Below are 16,698 nucleotides of genomic sequence, written 5' to 3' on the forward strand. Positions count from 1 at the left end.
TAATTGGCTCTTGCATTGAAACCCCATCCCCATTCACAATTCTATTGTAAACAACTGCCAGACATGGCTGGAACCTTACCTCTCTGCTCTCACTTATGCAAATGCCAAACATTACCCAAGTAACCCCAAATTATTCTGCATCAGCATCACTAATGAGGTCTTCCCAGGCAGAACAGGAGGAGCTCAGGGTGGAAACACAGGCCACTTTTAAGAGCTAGGGAGGGCAGGGGGCCGCCTAGTAAGTGCTTTCTCTACTTGTCTTCAAAGAAATGCTTTGCGAGTCTGCCTTCTACAAATCATTGCCTTAAAGGACACTTATCTACTGTGAACTCTGTATTTATGAGCATCACAAACAAATTTCTAGTGCATGTGTGAGTTAAATAAAAGTGGATATTCATCCCAAGTTCCTAAATGTTTCCTTTCTGTCTCAACAGACCACAACTTTGGTGCTACGTGGCCTAAGGTGACACTAGTCTTTCCTATTCTGCTGTTCTCTGTGTTCAACTTACTTTACTAGAAACCCAGTGGGGCAGATATTTCCTTTTTTAAAATGTGATTTGGCGTGGTGGACTGACTGCAGTTGTCCATTTTGATTTAAAAGAGTCCTTTTACATCTTAGAAGAGGGTTCATCATGATACCCACACAAACTTCGGAAAAACAGCAGCCCTAATGATCTCTCATCTTTGTTCAGCAGCCATAGAACGCAGCTTCTGTGTGGACTTCACAATCGAGAATCCTATGGCTGAAAGGAATTTGATGTTGGTGGGAAATCTTAAACGAAAGCTCAATCCAGTCTCTAAATAAACTTATCTCTTAGAGTTCAACATTTTCACTAGCCTGAAAAGGGCACTGTCTCCTATTTGGACCCCAATTCTGAATGTATCAGCTTCATCAGAAAGGCCTTGAGTCCCTCCAGGCCTGTAGGCACAAATTCCAGCTTATGGCCCCTGCTATGGCAGAGCCCACTGCTGAGGCCCCACCTCCACCCACTCCAGGTTTGTCCCACTGGCTCCACTGAAAGCAGGAAAAGGTGTTATGTTCTTAGGCTGTTTTCTGATTAGAATCAGACTCCGGCAAGATGTAGTTTACTTTCATGTTCACACTAGCATATACCCATTTGTGCAGACCATAAATATGTGTGTGTTTCCCTCCTCAATTATACTGCTGCTGTGTTTATAATGGTCTGTGTCTTAAAGGCAGCTAATCCTTCAACTTTCTGACACACTAGCAATAGTGTATAAGTAACTCCAACCAAAGTGACCTTCAGCTGAGAATCACTGTTCATGGGACACATTCTGGCGACTTCCAATGATTTAATTGGATGCTGAAGCACCACACTCCTGATAATAATTCTCTGTGACTCTTTTCATCTTCTAGTCTACGGTTTTAATAAAGGAAAGAGCTTTTCTCTGTTACACTGGAATAACAGGGTATTCACCCCACAGCTATAATTTTAAATCCCATGGACCAACAGTCCTAAGTATACTATAAAACAGATACTAGATTTGGATAGCACTAAACTGGTCTATTTAAGAACAAAAGGCTGCGAATCCCCAGCCCACCTTGATCCTCATCTTATGACCCTTGAAGATTGTTTACACCTTAGGCTCACATCTAGTCCACCATCCAAATTTTACTATATGTTTCACTGTTCCCATAAAGCCTCTATCCTGCTAGGAACCCCACAAAGAAAACAGCTACGAAATTAAATAAAGTCTCCCGATTTGAACATTCACCTTTCCCTTTCATCTCCCCCACCCAAACACCATTCAAAGTTTAGACAACCAGAATGCACCACCAGCTGCAAAGTCAGCCCAGCTCTGTCTCCTCACGGATATTTGATGAGAACGCAAAGAACAATACCAGCACCCTCCTATCCAATTGTTCTTGAAAAGACCTGTGTTTTTTTGTCTTTCCCTGTTTTCTCCAAAGCACTGATTGTAAATCCTGGCTGCACATTCAAATCATCTGGACAGGTCTGAAAAACACCCATCCCTGCCTCCTAGACATCTCATGTTTCACTTCAATGTGTCTTGGCATGAGGCCCAATAGGTAATTTTTGAATCCTCCCCAGGTGAGTCTCACCTGGGGCAGGGTCCTCAGAGGGTGGTCCCCTGGCCAGCAGCATCGTCATTATGTGGAGACTCACTAGAAATGCGCAGCCCGGGCCGCGCCCCAAAGCTACAGCATCGGAAACTGCGGGGTTAACACAGGCCAGAGATCCATGTTTCAGCAAAGCCCGCCAGGTAATTCCCACATATGCTCAAGTTGAACACCACTGCATTAGGCTGTGTGCAGCCTTACCGTTTCACCCTTCAGAGAAAAACAATGCCTCCGATGGAAAAGCTCCTACAGTTTATGTGTAAAATGGAAATAGTTAACTGTCACTATTAACAGCCATCAAAATGGATGCTCATTTCTTAAATGACTTTCAGGTCTGAATCTTCAAGCTCACCAAGAATCAGGCGGAGCCCAGCTCCGGGAACACAGAGAAAGGTGAAAACTGCAGCTGCGGGCAGCGGTCCGGACCCGCAGGTCCTCCGGAAGAACGGACCCAGGCACCCAGGGGAAGACAGTCGGGTGCCCCACGGCCTCCAGTGTGGCCGGTCTGGGAGAACTTCCACTGTGTTAAGGGACAGGGGACTGTGGGACGCACAGAATGGGGGAATGGGTGGGGCCTCAAAAATCAGTCTCCCTCCCACGCGGAAAACGTCATTCAACTCAAAGACGAGTTTTCTGGCAAGTTCTCTGAGGGAAGAGAACAAGGCAGCCCACAGAAAAACAAAACAAGGAGCCAGAGCCAGGCTGTTGGCTTCAGGGTCAAGGTCCCAAAGAAGTGAGAGCAGTGAAACCCAAGAGGCTCCCTCACCGCCCCACCCCTGCTTCCCGCCAGACGCCAAGGCAAAGGGCCTCACCTTTCACGATGGTGGCCTCCTTCAAGTGGTGGGACAAGAAGTCAATGCTAGCGTAGGTGTTGGCAGGGGGCAGGGCACCGGGACCTGGCCCCCCGCACCCGCCACCGGTGCTGCCGACGCCCACAGCGCTGATGAGACCCCCGAGGCTTCGGGTCCGACCCCAGGAGTTCTTGTCTCCCGGCTGAGGAAGCGGCGACTGCGGCTGCGGCTGCGGCTGGGGTGGCAGCCCGGGCTCCTCCCTCACGTCGATGGCGATGTAGTTGAGACCATTCTGGAAGCCGGCAGAGGTCTCTCTGCGCATTGGTGATCCACCGCTCCCAGGACAACCGACCAAGCCCCCGGGCTGACCCGGGGTCCAAGGCCGGCCCTGCGGTGCCAAGGGGGGCGCCGGCTGCAACTGTCTGGGGGAGGTGGGCGGCTCGTCGCCCCCTCCAGGGACGCCGCCCACGCCGCCCTCGCTGCTTTTCCTGAGAGACACATTTTCCACGGAGGCCGAGTTGTGGCGCTTGGGGTTGTGGGCGAACGACGGGGACACGGGGGTGACCGTCGTGGTGGAGGAGAAGGTCTCGGAGCTGTGGCGGCGGCGGCCCCCCTGTGGGTCTGCGCGGATGACCTTGGCGCCGCGGTGGGGGTCCGGGGGCTGGCTGGCCTGCAGGAAGGCCTCGACCCCCGACACCTGCTCCATGAGGCTCAGCCTCTTCACGCCCGACGTCGGGCTGGCCACGCGGACAGCTTCTGGCTTCGCGGGGGCCGCGATGGGTTGCGGCGGGGTGGCGGCCACACCGAAAGCCATCTCGGTGTAGTCACCATTGTCTCCGGTGTCCGAGGACGAGGCGGCGCCTGGGCCCTGGACGGTGGCAGTGGCCGAAGCAGGGGGCAAGCGGTACAGCTCCCCGGGGGGCGGTGGTGGCGGTGGCGGCTGCAGGGACGACGACGGGGATGCGGACGGACGCGGGGGCAGCGGTGGATACGGGGAGGAGGCCTCAGGGGACAGGAGGGCGTCCAAGGAGCCCACGGGGTGGCCGCTCCGGGCGCCCGGCTTGGGAGACTTGGGGGAGCTGAAGTCGAGGTTCATGTAGTCAGAGAGCGGGGAGCGCTGCCGGCTGTCGCTGCTGGTGCCCGGGGTGCCTGAGCCCAGCGACGAGGCCGGGCTGCTGGCGGACAAGAGCGAGGAGGACGAGGCCGCCGACGCCAGCAGGGGAGGCGCGGGCGGCGACAGGCGGGCCCCGGGCTCGCCAAAGTCGATGTTGATGTACTCGCCGGGGCTCTTGGGCTCTGGCGGCAGTGGGTACTCGTGCATGCTGGGCAGGCTGGGCAGCCCCTCCAGGGACAGGCGCGTGGGCCGCACAGCCCGGCCGCGCTGGCCCAGGAGGCCCTCGGGGCGGCCGCCGCTGGGTCGCACGGGCGAAGGCACTACGGGGTGGGGGGGCTGCGTGGGGCCGGCCCCGAAGGCGCTGGCCGCCTGGCTGGGCCCTGGCGTGGCCTGAGGCTCCAGCCGCTCCTCCTCCAGGATGCGCCCCACGGGGGAGCTCATGAGCACGTACTGGTCGCTGTCCCCACCGCAGGTGTAGGGGGCCTTGTAGGAGCGGGGCAAGGAGCTGTAGCAGCAGCCAGGAACGCCCCTGAGCGGCTCCCCGCCGGCGTGCAGGGCTGCGGAGAAGAAGTCGGGCGGGGTGCCCGTGGTGACCGCGTCGCTGGGGGACACGTTGAGGTAGTCCCCGTTGAGCAGCAGCTTGCCGTCCGCGTGCTCCATGGACAACTTGGAGCCGCACCACATGCGCATGTACCCGCTGTCCTCGGGAGAGCTCTCGGCCGGCGAGCTGGCCTTGTAACCGCCCCCGCTCGCCGGGAATGTCCTGCCCGCCGCAGAGGTGGGCGCTGGCCCCGCAGGCCCCGCAGGGGGCACGGTGGCGGCGGCAGCGGCGGCGGCCCTGGGCTGCAAGATCTGCTTGGGGGCGGACACGCTGGCAGGGCTCATGGGCATGTAGTCGTCGCTCCTGCAGCTGCCGCTCCCACTGCCCGCGAGGGCCGCGCCAGGCGTCATGGGCATGTAGCCGTCGTCTGCACCCAGGTTGCTGCTGGAGCTCCTGTGGGAGCCGATCTCGATATCTCCGTAGTCCTCTGGGTAGGGGTGGTAGGCCACCTTGGGAGAGGACGCGGGGCAGGACGGGCAGAGGCGGCCTGCGCTTCCGGAGAAGGTGGCCCGCATCAGGGTGTACTCATCCAGCGAGGCGGAGGAGGGCTGGGGCACCGGCCGCTGCCGGGCCGGCGTGGTCAGGGAGTAGGTCCTCTTGCGCAGCCCTCGGTCCAGGTCCTGGGCCGCGTCTCCCGAGACCCTGCGGTAGGGGCGGCCACAGTGGCTCAGGGGCCTGTCCATGGTCATGTACCCGTAGAACTCACCGCCGCCGCTGCCGTCTCGCGCAGGGGGCGTTTCCGCGATGGACTCGGGCGTGTTGCTCCGGTGGCTGCAGAAGGCGCGCAGGTCGCCGGGGCTGGAGCCGTACTCGTCCAGGGACATGAAGCCGGGGTCGCTGGGGGAACCCGAGGCGGAGGCGCTGCCGCTGGAGGGCCGCTGGCCGGGGCCGTGGTGCAGTGGGTGCGGCAGGGGCGGGTGCGGGCCCGGCGGCGGCGGGTAGGAGCCCGAGCCGTGGCCGCTGCTGGACGACAGGGAGCCAGGGCTGGTGGCGGCGGGCGGCGAGTGCGCCACAGGCATGGACATGGAGCGGCTGTGCTGCAGCGCGCCCCCTGCCGGCAGCAGCGCCACCTTGCTCCCGCGGCCGCCGCAGCCGCCGCTCAGGGTGTGCGAGCGGCTCAGGGGCGCGCGCACCGGCCCGGGGCTCAGGGGGCTCCCAGCCACCGACACTGGCCTGGCGCCCGCGGCCGCTGCCCCCGCCGCCGCGCCGCCGTCGCCCTCGCTGGCGGTGCGCACCCGGCACGAGCTGCACTTGGCCGCCGGCGGGGTGGCGGCCAGGCTGTCGGTGCGCGAACGGCGCACCAAGCCCGTCTGGCTGGGGGGTAGGTTGACCAGGTGGTGGTGGCGGCGCGCGCCGGGGACGCTGATAGGGTGTGTGGCCGACGACCCCGACGACTGGCTCTTGCTGCGTGGCCGGAACTCGAAGAGCTCTTTGAGCGCCTTCATGGCCTCCAGGATGGTCTCGTGTATGTTCTGCGCCACCACCGAGTCATCCGCCTGCATCCACAGCTCGCCGGGACCCGTGACGGCCGAGCGGCCCACCTCGATGAAGAAGAAGCTGTCCGAGTGGCCGCAGCGGCGGATGTTCATGAGCTGCAGCGTCACCGACGGCTGCTCGCAGTTGAGCTTCACGAAGCCGATGGTGCGCGCCGACAGGCACAGACGGTACACGCCCGTCAGGTTCTTGCTCTGGCCCAGACCCTTGGGCTTCAGGTTCACCTGCCACACCTCGCGGTAGGCGGCCGTGGCGGGCGCCACCAGCCCGTAGGTGTCCTCGGCGCCGGCAGAGCCGCCCAGGGCGCCGGGCAGAGAGGCGCTGCAGGACGCGGCGGGCGCGGCGGTGGGGGGCGCGTCTGCGGCGGCCGCGCGGCCCTCGCTGACCAGGTCGGTGAGCGCGCGGTACCAGCCCTCCTGCTCCTGCTCGTTCTCGGCGGCCACGGCGAAGTACTCGTCCTTGGTGTAGAGGGCGATCAGGTACTTGTGCTTGGCGTCGGCGCGCTTGTTGATGTTCAGGCAGCAGTCGAGCGCGATCACCCGCTTCGGCGCGCCTGCCTTGCTCCGCCACTTTTTCTCGCTCTCGTAGTACTCGAGCCGCGGCGGCTGCGGCGCCGACCCCCCTCCCGCCGTCGCCTCGTCGCCGCCCGTGCCGGGCCCGCGCAGCACGAAGAAGCGCTTGTGGCCGTGCTTCTGCTTGCGCAGGTAGCCGCACTTGCGCACGCTGTGGTTGTTGTTGTTGTTGTTGTTGTTGAGGTTGGGGCCGTCTCCGCTCGCCGGCCCGGGCGGCCCGTGCCGCGGCGGGCTCGCCATCCCGGGCGCTTCAGGCCGCGCCGCCCGGGCCCGGCGCCCAGGGGCTGGGGCGAGGGGCGGAGGGGGCGCGGGCGGGGGCGGCTCCCTCCCACCCTTGCGCCCGGCCGCCCGCCCGAGCACGCGTCCCTCGGGCCCAGGCGGTGGGGAAGGTCCGGGGAGGCCCGCGGGGGCCAGCACCGCTCGGCTGCGCCGCGCCCTCCGCGCTTCGGGGCTCCCAAGGATGCCCGGCGCGGGCGGTGGCCGCCCCCCGCCCCGGCTGCCTGCGGCCGCTGCCTCCTCAGGCTCTCGGGCGGCGCCGGGGGACGCGCTGACTGGGCCGGGAGTCGGGGTCCCCGAGCCGCGGGGCCGAGCCTAAGGCGCGCGCGGCCGCACCGGGGCTGCTGCCGCCGCGTCGCGCTCCGGGGAGCCGGGGTGCGCCCGGGCGCTCGGGGTCCGCGCCGCCGCCGGGGCTGCTGCCGCTGCTGGTGCTGCTGCTGCTGCTGCCAAAGGCGACCCGGGCTCGTCGCGGTCCCCGCCGCACAGTGAGTAACACATCGCGCACCGAGTGACTGAACTAAGAAGAGCAAAACAACATGTGACTCGGCGTTACGCAGGCACACACGGCGCGGCCGCCCCGCCCCGCCGCCTCGCATTGGCGCCGCGCCCCCCGACGGACGGCGCGCTCGGCCAATCGGCGCGGCGCTCGCGGGGGCGGGCCGCGCGCCCCCGCCCCGCCCCCCTTTCTCCCCGGGCCGCGTTTCCCGCCGTCCCCTCCCCCTCCCGCGGAGGCCCCGGCCGGGCCGGGCGGGGTGGGGGCGGCCCCGGCCTCATTAATCAGCGGCTCGTTGTGGATGCCGGCGGAGGAGATGCCACCCAGGGCGGGAAAAGGGGCGCGGAGGAGGGGCGGGGCGGGCCACGGCGCGCAGGGCCCTTCCCTCCCGCCTCGGACTCAATTAATTGGGCTTGAGCTTCCGCCGGGGAGGGGGCGCCGGGCGGGGCCGCGGCGGGGCGGGGCGGGGGATCTGGATCGGCGGCGGGGGCTGCGGCCTCGCAGGGGAAGCCTGGGCGGCGAGCTGGGCCCTGCTCTCGGGGCGCGGGGTCCCCATTCTGGGCGAGGGCGGCCGCTCCCGCGCTCGGGGTGGGCGCGCCCCCTCCCCGTTCCCCGTCCCCGTCTTGGTCCCCCGCAGCCGGTGAGCGCAGGGAGGTTCCAGGGCCCGCGGCCGCGGGTTCGCGAGCCCCGCGCTCCAGATCGAGAGCGGCGCGCGCCCTTCCCTGGAGGACAGCGGGGCTGCGAGGGGCGCAGAGGGGGCGTCCGTGTCCCACCCGCTCGCGGGCGCCTTACGGGGCATCCTCTGCGCCATTCACTTGTCAGCTTCTCGGGAAGTTGAAATCGCATTTGGGAGGTAATAGGAGAAAGAGATTGAGGACGGCTGGCGGAGAAAGTGCGGTTTCCATAGCGCCGGGGAGAGGGCGGGCCCGCGAACCAGCGGCCCCGGAGCCGGGAGACCGCGCGGGCGTCTCTCCAGCCCCCGCGGGAGCGCCCCCTTCCTTCCGCAGGGGCGTCCTCTCCCTGCACCGCTGCGGGAGCCACCCCCCCTTCCTTCCTCGGAAGCGTCCTCTCACCACACCGCTTCAAAAGCCCCCCTTTCTTGTACAGGGGCGTCCTCGCCCCCTCCGAGGCAGGGGCCCCCTTCTTTCCACAGGGGCGTCCTCGCCCCCTCCGAGGCAGGAGCGCCCCTTCTCCCGCGGTGGAGCGGCCCGCGCCCAGCGGACGGGCAGGTGGGCGGGCGTCCACTACCTGCGTGCGCGTTGCGGGCGGTGACGGCCAAGTTGGAGATGCCATTGGAGCACTGCTTCGAATTCTTATATCTGCGGAGCTTTTGTGACTTTCAAAGCCTATAGCAAATAAGCACCCCTACAATTGCCTCTCCTCAGTGACCAAGTCAGGGTGAGGTGAGGGCTTCCTGAGTTCAGATCCCAGCGGGCTGCCGATCCTGTACAACGAAGAAAGCTCAACAAAACCGGCCTTGGCTGCATATTTATTTATTTATTTATTTTTAATTATGTCTTCATGAAATAATTTACAGCAATAATTTGTCTTACAATATTGGTTGTTTTTAAGTCCCGGATGTTTACTTTTGGATGTCCTGTATAATTCATAGAAGTGTTTTAAATGTAATAAAGTCTTAATCTAAGAGAAAATAAGATTGTAATTTTTGAAAGGGTGATACATATTTTAATATATTTTTGTAACAAGTGACTTGAAGATTGTGTTGGCTAATTTTATGTGCCAAGAGAGCCCTGACTAGTACAAAGATTATGGCGTTTTTATTTTTAGCATGTATACAGTTAGGATTATTGATTAGTAGCCTGAATTTGGGAAGAATAATCAGTGTGGCAAATATCACGCAATGTGCCTCAAAGAGGTGTGTTTAAAGTTGATCTTCCATTTTTAAGTCATATCTTTAAAAAATAATACCTCAAGAAATGCCATTTGAAGTCTGTGCACCTGTATGTGTGCGTTTGTTTATATAATAGATTGTGTATGATTGTGTGTGTATAGGTATGATTGTGTGTGTATGATTGTGTGTGTTGGGGGCCCTACCTTTATGAACATTATGCTTTGGCGTTCTTTTTAGATCTTGTTACCTTTTTTTATGTTCACAAATGTTGCCTAGCAATATGTCTACTCAGGAAAGATGAAGGGATTCTTATCTTGGAACTTGAAAAAAATGTAGTATAGTTTTATTGGCTTTGTGATCACTTACATCCCACTTTTATGAGGATGTAAATGGGCCACCTCTACGTTCCTGTATGTTGCCAGCCATCAGTAGACAATGCTAAAGGAACCACCACTTTTAAAGATCATGTCATGGTTTCTTCTGAGAAAGTATATTTTGCATTTTTTTTCTTTTTCATTTTGACTTTTAATATGAAGTTACATTTTCATATCCGTGTTGAACATTTACTTGCTGTGCCCGTCACATGTTAGCAAGTGTCATCTTTTCCTGTTTGCTTGTTTCTTGGGGGCATCCTAGTGGTAAAGGCCAGTGTTTTTAAAGTATCAGCAGCTCTGGATCGGCAGTTAGCACTTTCCCCATGTATTGCCTCAGTTACCAGACTGGGGACAAAAGAGAGAAGGTTAAAGAATTATCACTTCTATCTGTGGTATTCTGTCATAGAGAGTATAAATTTCCTACAGCAAACTGGAAATTAATTGCAATTCTGCAGTTAGAACCTCTAAATACAAATGTGGGTGATACAATTTCAATTCTCATTGAGAGTCAGCCCATGAAACAAACCAACAGTAAGAAACTGTGTGATTAGAAGTATCCCAGTCCTCTTCCTCAACTGAGGAACTTGTTTTCATTCCCCCTTTCTATTGCCAGATAAGCTATTTATTTATTTAAAGCTTGTTCTACACCTTGTGATTTTCCAACTGTTCTTCCATACTTTTTCAGCAAAAGTCAGCTAATAACATCTGCCAACATGCTCTGCACGCAGGACTGGCTGGGGCCGGCATGGCCTCTTGCCAGCAAACAGCCTGGTTGAAATTTTTTCTCATGGTCCAAGATCTTTCCCTGGAAGCTTTCTTTCCTTTCACGGCTAATAAAATGGGGATATCTTTCAGCAGGAATTTTTTTCTGTTTGTTTGTTTGTTTTTTCTATTTTTAACAGAATCATATATAATAATGATTATTTTATTAGAAGTCTTCTGAAACAATTACTTTTGAAGAAAGAGTCAATTATATAAAAGTGTAGAGATTTAAAAATATGTTACAGGTTCACCATACAAATACTAGTAGCACTACCAATAATGAACATCACTCATTCTTTTCTTTGTTTCATATAGGAGAGGCAAGTATGGGAGGAGAAAGGTGGATAGCATTTTATTGCTTGTGAAATTGTCTTTCTTTTTTAGTTATTTGCCCTGTAGGTGTTTGATAGTATTTTGTATTTAGGTGAACTCAATCTAAAAACTAAGCAGATTAAGTGGAATGCTATATAACTAGTTAGAATAGCTTTAATTTAAAAGGTATTTTAAGAGGGAAAGATTTTTAACTTCACAGGTTTCTGTCAAAGGATATATTTAATCTTTAAAATGAGTGGCACCGTTTCGTTATATTTCATTTTATTAGATAATGTTGTTCAGTAGCTCATTTGAGAAATTCCATTCTTCTGATGAATGAACTGTGGACAGACTTTTCCTCATCTAGGATTTATAAGGAGACTTCTTGCACTTTACCAGCAAATTTATTTGCTAATGTTTCAACTGAAATTTCACAAGAGTTTTGTAACTTGCTAAGTCTGTGTATGTGCAACAGAATGACTTACATGAGAGAATGTAACTGCTGTTTGGATCATTTGCTATGTGCAGCATTGCAAACATTTAAAGTATCAGGATGTGTTAATGGAATTGATCCGCCCCTTGGAAATTATAAAGGCTTTCTACTTGAGTGTTTATTATTCTTGTTAAAAATATGGATCAGTCTCTTTCCTAAATGTTCATTTGATGAGGGAGGATTTTCTAAAATAAATGATTATTTAATGTGCATATATGATAGAACAAACTACTGTAACTTTTTAAAAGTCTATCAATTAAATTAATACTGTTTAGAAAAATACGTTGTAGGTACAAACACAGCTAATCCAATATTTGCAACATTTTTCATTATAAATATAATTATGTGGAAGAAATACATAAATGCCCAATTAAAAACTGACTGCAGTTAGGAGTTTAAAATTTTTATTAATATGCCTCTGGATTTTGTTGTGTTTGAATTTTGGGAATGTGTTTCTAGATTTAAGAAGCAACACAGGCTTTTTTTTCCAGAAGGCTTCCTATTATTGAAATGGAAATTACACATTAATGACTGTATAACACTAGTAGATACTTTTAAAATGCAAGAGCATCTTCTTAGACCATTACTTTTCCTTGGAATGCTTGGCCCCTGTAATAGAATACACCCATATTTTGCATGATGAAATTTGATGTCCTGTGTGTTGCTTCATGTTGATATCCTAGCTGCCGACTGAAACGTTTTGTTTTTTCATGCCAGAGCAGAACAAAATTGTCTGCTTCTCAATCTGCACATCATAAGCAGATGACATTAAAAATGTCTCTAAGATGACACAGCTATATTTTCTGGGAGAGGGCGGGAGGATGCTCAGTGAGGGTGGCCCGGAGTGTCCTTGTACAGAGCACAGATTTTATGAAGGGGGGAAGATCAGCCTGTGTTCATTGATTCACGTATTGATTCCAGGAGCAAGCTCACCCTGTTTTATACACTGCTCAGGAGGTAAACAGGAGGAAGGGAGCCAGCCTGCTTTTTTGCCCCATGCCCTGCTGTTTGGTAGAACTGTATTATAGTCAGAAACCTTCCACTTTTCTGCAGTTGTTTGCATGCTGTTTCCAAGGCTAGCCTTCTGAGTCTGTTTTCTAGAGTTGTTTTGAAATTCAACCTAAAGATAACAGAGGAAATGTGACCCTCTCTTGTGAATGCTGCCACCAACTGGCAATGTTTCTTCCCAAGGCAGATTCAGGGTTCTGGCGTGAGTTGTCACAAATACAGTGGTGGTTGCTTTGAGAGAAAGGTGCTTACAACCTGACATAAATTTACTTTGCATGAATCTTTAAGGAAATTAATAGAAGTAAGATTAAACAAATTTTGATAGTGAGTGACTAAGAGCAATATGAGATGACAAATGAGGAAAGAGAACAGTAATAAGTGCAATAATTTATTTTTTATGGTTGAATTAAATATCAAGCAAATACGTTCACATTTTCTAATGCAATTTATATCCCAATTTGCATACTTATACAGTTTAATAGAAATGTATATCACTGCCCACTTAAGAGTTTAGAAAACTAGCCAACAAAATAAAAACAAGAACCTAAATTCAGTATTATTTTAGAATGTTTACCTAATCAAACAAGTTATAATCAAGATTTGCTTGTCTGGCAAGCAAAGATTTTTTTAATTGTATTTCTCCCCTACATTGACCTTTAGGTCTCAAATTCTTTTTAGGATAAGCCAAAGTCATCTTGAAAGATACTGAAAAGCAAAATTTGAAAAAGTAAGATAGGAAAGAAAACATACTCTGAAAATCACACATAACAAAAATGGTGATTAATCAGCATCAAATGTCACTATCTTTTTGATTGAGTAAAATTATTTGAACTTATGTACTCATTACTAATTTGGCAATTCTAAATTTACAAATTACACCTTCCTTCTTAACCGCTTTATTCTCAATCTTTAGGCATTGCAAATAGAAGATATTCAAGTTAGTCAAAGTGTTTTTAGAGCTGTTATTCAATGGAGTGAAGGGATCTGAAAACTTATTTGCTACCGAACATGTCGTTGAGGTGCTTTTATGGATGAAAAAAAAAACAGTTGATATATAAAATATCAATAATAGTAATAGCTTGTGAGAGTAGTTTGTCAGTATACTCACAAAGATCATGAATTTGACTCTGACCAGTATGAGGGATAGGTAAAAAATATTTTATAATATGTAATATAAAGATATGATTATGACATACCTGAGAATTGAGGTAAGGTTTTTAAATTCTCTGAGTAATCTTCACCAACCTGTCCTCTGAGCCCCCGTGTATATGCTATGTTTAAAAGCAATGATTAGCTATTTACACATGAATTTTCCATTTTTCCTTGTTTAAAACACTTTTGTCACACAAATAACATTAAACTAAAGTGACTTGAGGGAGTATGGATAAATGAGGTTCACAAGAAAATAAATAAAGCAACAACTTGTGAAATTTAGGGCAGATGCCATTTATTGCCATTTCCCGCTGACTGTTAAGTGGAGATTTCAGTTCAGATAAACACATTCTAAGAATTACTACTGAAAGTGTAAACATCAGCCTGCATTTTAATATTTGCTGGTTCTTTAGTAAAAGTTTCAAATGTCAGCCCAAAGCTGTCTTGCTAAAAAAAAAAAAAAGGTATTATATATTGAAAACATCTTAAAATTATATTTTATACTACAAAAATTTCCTTTTAGGTAGTAAAAGTGAGAATTTAAAAACATGATTCTCACTGCCATTAAAAGCACACAGAAAATGAAATAGATGGTATTTTTGAGACTTGATACCTGTTTTATTTTGATAAACTTGTACCTAGTTTTAAAGTTTCTTCATACTAAAAGTACAACACAGTTTCAAAATGGCACCCTTGTCTCTCACAGTATAAACTTTAAAGGAAATTAATATCTAGTTCATTATTTTGCCCTGTTGTTTTAAATAGCATCATGTTTTAGTTACAGAATAATAGAAAAGTGGGCTCACCCTTTATTATGAAGGTGCATTTATGGCTTTTTCAATTCAAAATATAAAAATCAGCAAACATTGTTACTAAAAATGTGCTAAATATTTGTTAAGCCTCAAATATATACTAAGAATTACCAAAACATAGGTCTTTGCCCCATTAGCTGTCTATCTAAGTAATAAGGCACTATTTTCCTCAAATATTTCTTTCCTCAAATATTTTTTTCTTGTGTCTTTTGTTACAATATTGCCACACATAATTTGAAGATAAAAATTGCCATGTATTATAACCATCATCTGGCATTTTTTTAACTTTCTTAGTGCTTAATTTTAATGTCTAATGCTGCAATTTTAGCTTCTTCTTACTACTATATATAGTAGTATAGTAGAGAAAGTGACTTATCTTTGAGCTGAGGAAGTTTCACAAAGTATCAAATATCACATCAGATTACATATTCAGGGAAATTCCAGGAAAAAGTGATATAAAGATAAGGTAAGAAGACAAGAATGGGCCAGGCACAGTGGCTCACGCCTGTAATCCTAGCACTTTGGGAGTCCGAGGTGGGAGGATTTCAAGGTCAAGAGATCGAGACCATCCTAGCCAGCATGGTGAAACCTCACCTCTACTACAAATACAAAAATTAGCTGGGTGTGGTGGCGCACTGTAGTCTCAGCTACTCGGAAGGCTGAGGTAGGAGAATCGCTTGAACCCAGGAGGCAGAGGTTACAGTGAGCCGAGATCCGGCCACTGCACTCCAGCCTGGCAACAGAGCGAGATTCTGTCTCCAAAAGAAAAAAAAAAAAACAGAAAGAAAAGAAAAAAAAGAATGGAACTCCATCTTGGTTAAACAGGTTTATCCTCCGATTGAAGTTATGTTTGCAGTTAGAAGACAGGAGGTAAATGAAAACAAGTAGAAGGGAAATTGAGGCAACCTTTGTTTTAATGTATCGATGTTAAATGTTAACATTTAAATTGATTTGCAAGTGATCCAGAGGGCTGTTTTCAGTGTGCCAGCTTCAGTGAGGTCTGCAGCACATCCACCTGTGACGTTAACTGTCTTCTACTGTGCTTCCACAGAGCGCGTCATGCGTGTCATTCAATTCTTACTCAGTGTGCAGGCACAGAGTCACAAGTCTACGTGTTTAATGTGACTGCATCCCGTCATTCATTTCCAAATGTTTCTTAAGTACAGTTAAACTATTTGCCAATTGTCTCACTGTTTTCCATTGGGCCTTTTTTCCTTGAAGTTCTTCAACAAGTTCGTTTTTCTAGTTTCTAAATGGTATTTGCAATCTCTAGCTAATTTCGTAAGAGGGAAAAACGCTTTTTTATCTCCTCGTGTTTCTTCACTAGATGGTATTCCTGGTCCTGGTTAGATTGTAATTTCAAACATAATAAGGCATAATTAAAACATTTTCGTGGTAATAACCAAGGGCCCTTGGCAAATATGGTACAGCTACTAAAAAACGGTTAGGGGTGCTTCAACTCAGTGCTTGCTTCCAAGTTATCAGCTCAACATTTCACAGGAAATGAAGACAGTAAATAAAGTCTCTAAATTTCATTTCACAGAAATTAGTTTTAATGAGTCAAATAGTAATTCTATTTCATTTATTTTTAGGTTGATTCCTTTAAAAGGTAACGTTTTAGACTCCACGCTGCCTGGGTCAATAGTGTGAGGAACTATCTGTGTGGAGGAGAATAATACTCAATAGATGGTTCGTAGTTATGCTATGTGGTGGTAAATTCATTCTAACCCCATGAAACGTTGGATTCTGTCAAATTTATCAATGTCTTAAGCATCTGGTTTGTGCTAGACACTGTGTGATCCTGTGGACATCAAAATGCAAACCGACCACAACCACCCAGCTGTGTCTGCTGGGAAGGACTCTACTCCGTGCGTCTCTCCTGCCCCCATGCCTCTTAGTGGCTCAGTTAAATACGCAAGACCCTGGTTTCGCTTTACTCAAGCCTTTTCTAGGGGTTGTGCTTGCAGCAAACCACACTAAAAGGTGAGGTTGCATTCCAGAACAAAGAGCAGGCCTGCTTATTTCCTGCTGCAAAAATGGTGGATTCTCCAAGCCCTTTGTGTCAGCCGAAACACAGCCCACTGCAGACGTGGCATCCAACAGGCCCCGCCCTGTTGCCCCATGCTGCCTGGGGAGCAAGAGGAATAGAGGCAAGTCATGCCGCTTTCTGTGCCATGAGTCTCTGACCGGAAAGGTTTGCATCCTCTGCCAGCATCCACCTAACGGTGACAGGCTAACATTACTTTCTAAGGGAAGGGGAATAAAATCTCAGACCCTGACAGTGTGCTTAGGAAGCTCACAAACCGGTGGAAGTGGAGAACCTACATGCACATAGCCAAATCAAAAGGCCAGTTGTATTTAGTACAGAAATAAATCTAGATACAAAGGACAAAACATATTATAAAGCTGGCAGTTTATTTCATTGGAGGATAAGATAGATTATTCAGTAAATGGAGTAGGCAGAGCCAGAAAATATACCTGTAGACAC

General features: G+C 50.9%; 1 protein-coding gene across 2 annotated transcripts in view; it reads right to left on the minus strand.

Annotated features, from left to right (window-relative positions):
• IRS2 (insulin receptor substrate 2) overlaps nt 1–7,446 on the minus strand; it is a 30,949-nt gene extending 23,503 nt beyond the window's left edge. Inside the window, exon 1 of one of the 2 annotated variants that reach the window (XR_012426774.1) lies at nt 2,457–7,446. Coding sequence is in view for 1 of the 2 variants with exons in the window: in XM_045377428.2 (XP_045233363.2) it covers nt 2,917–6,916 (4,000 nt within the window). In the remaining variant the exon portion in view is untranslated. The remainder of the gene's footprint in view (nt 1–2,456) is intronic. The other variant, XM_045377428.2, reaches the window with a different exon arrangement.
• Between the last annotated feature and the right edge of the window lie 9,252 nt (nt 7,447–16,698).

This window comes from Macaca fascicularis, chromosome 17 (assembly GCF_037993035.2).
Source record: "Macaca fascicularis isolate 582-1 chromosome 17, T2T-MFA8v1.1".
Classification (NCBI taxonomy): domain Eukaryota; kingdom Metazoa; phylum Chordata; class Mammalia; order Primates; family Cercopithecidae; genus Macaca; species Macaca fascicularis.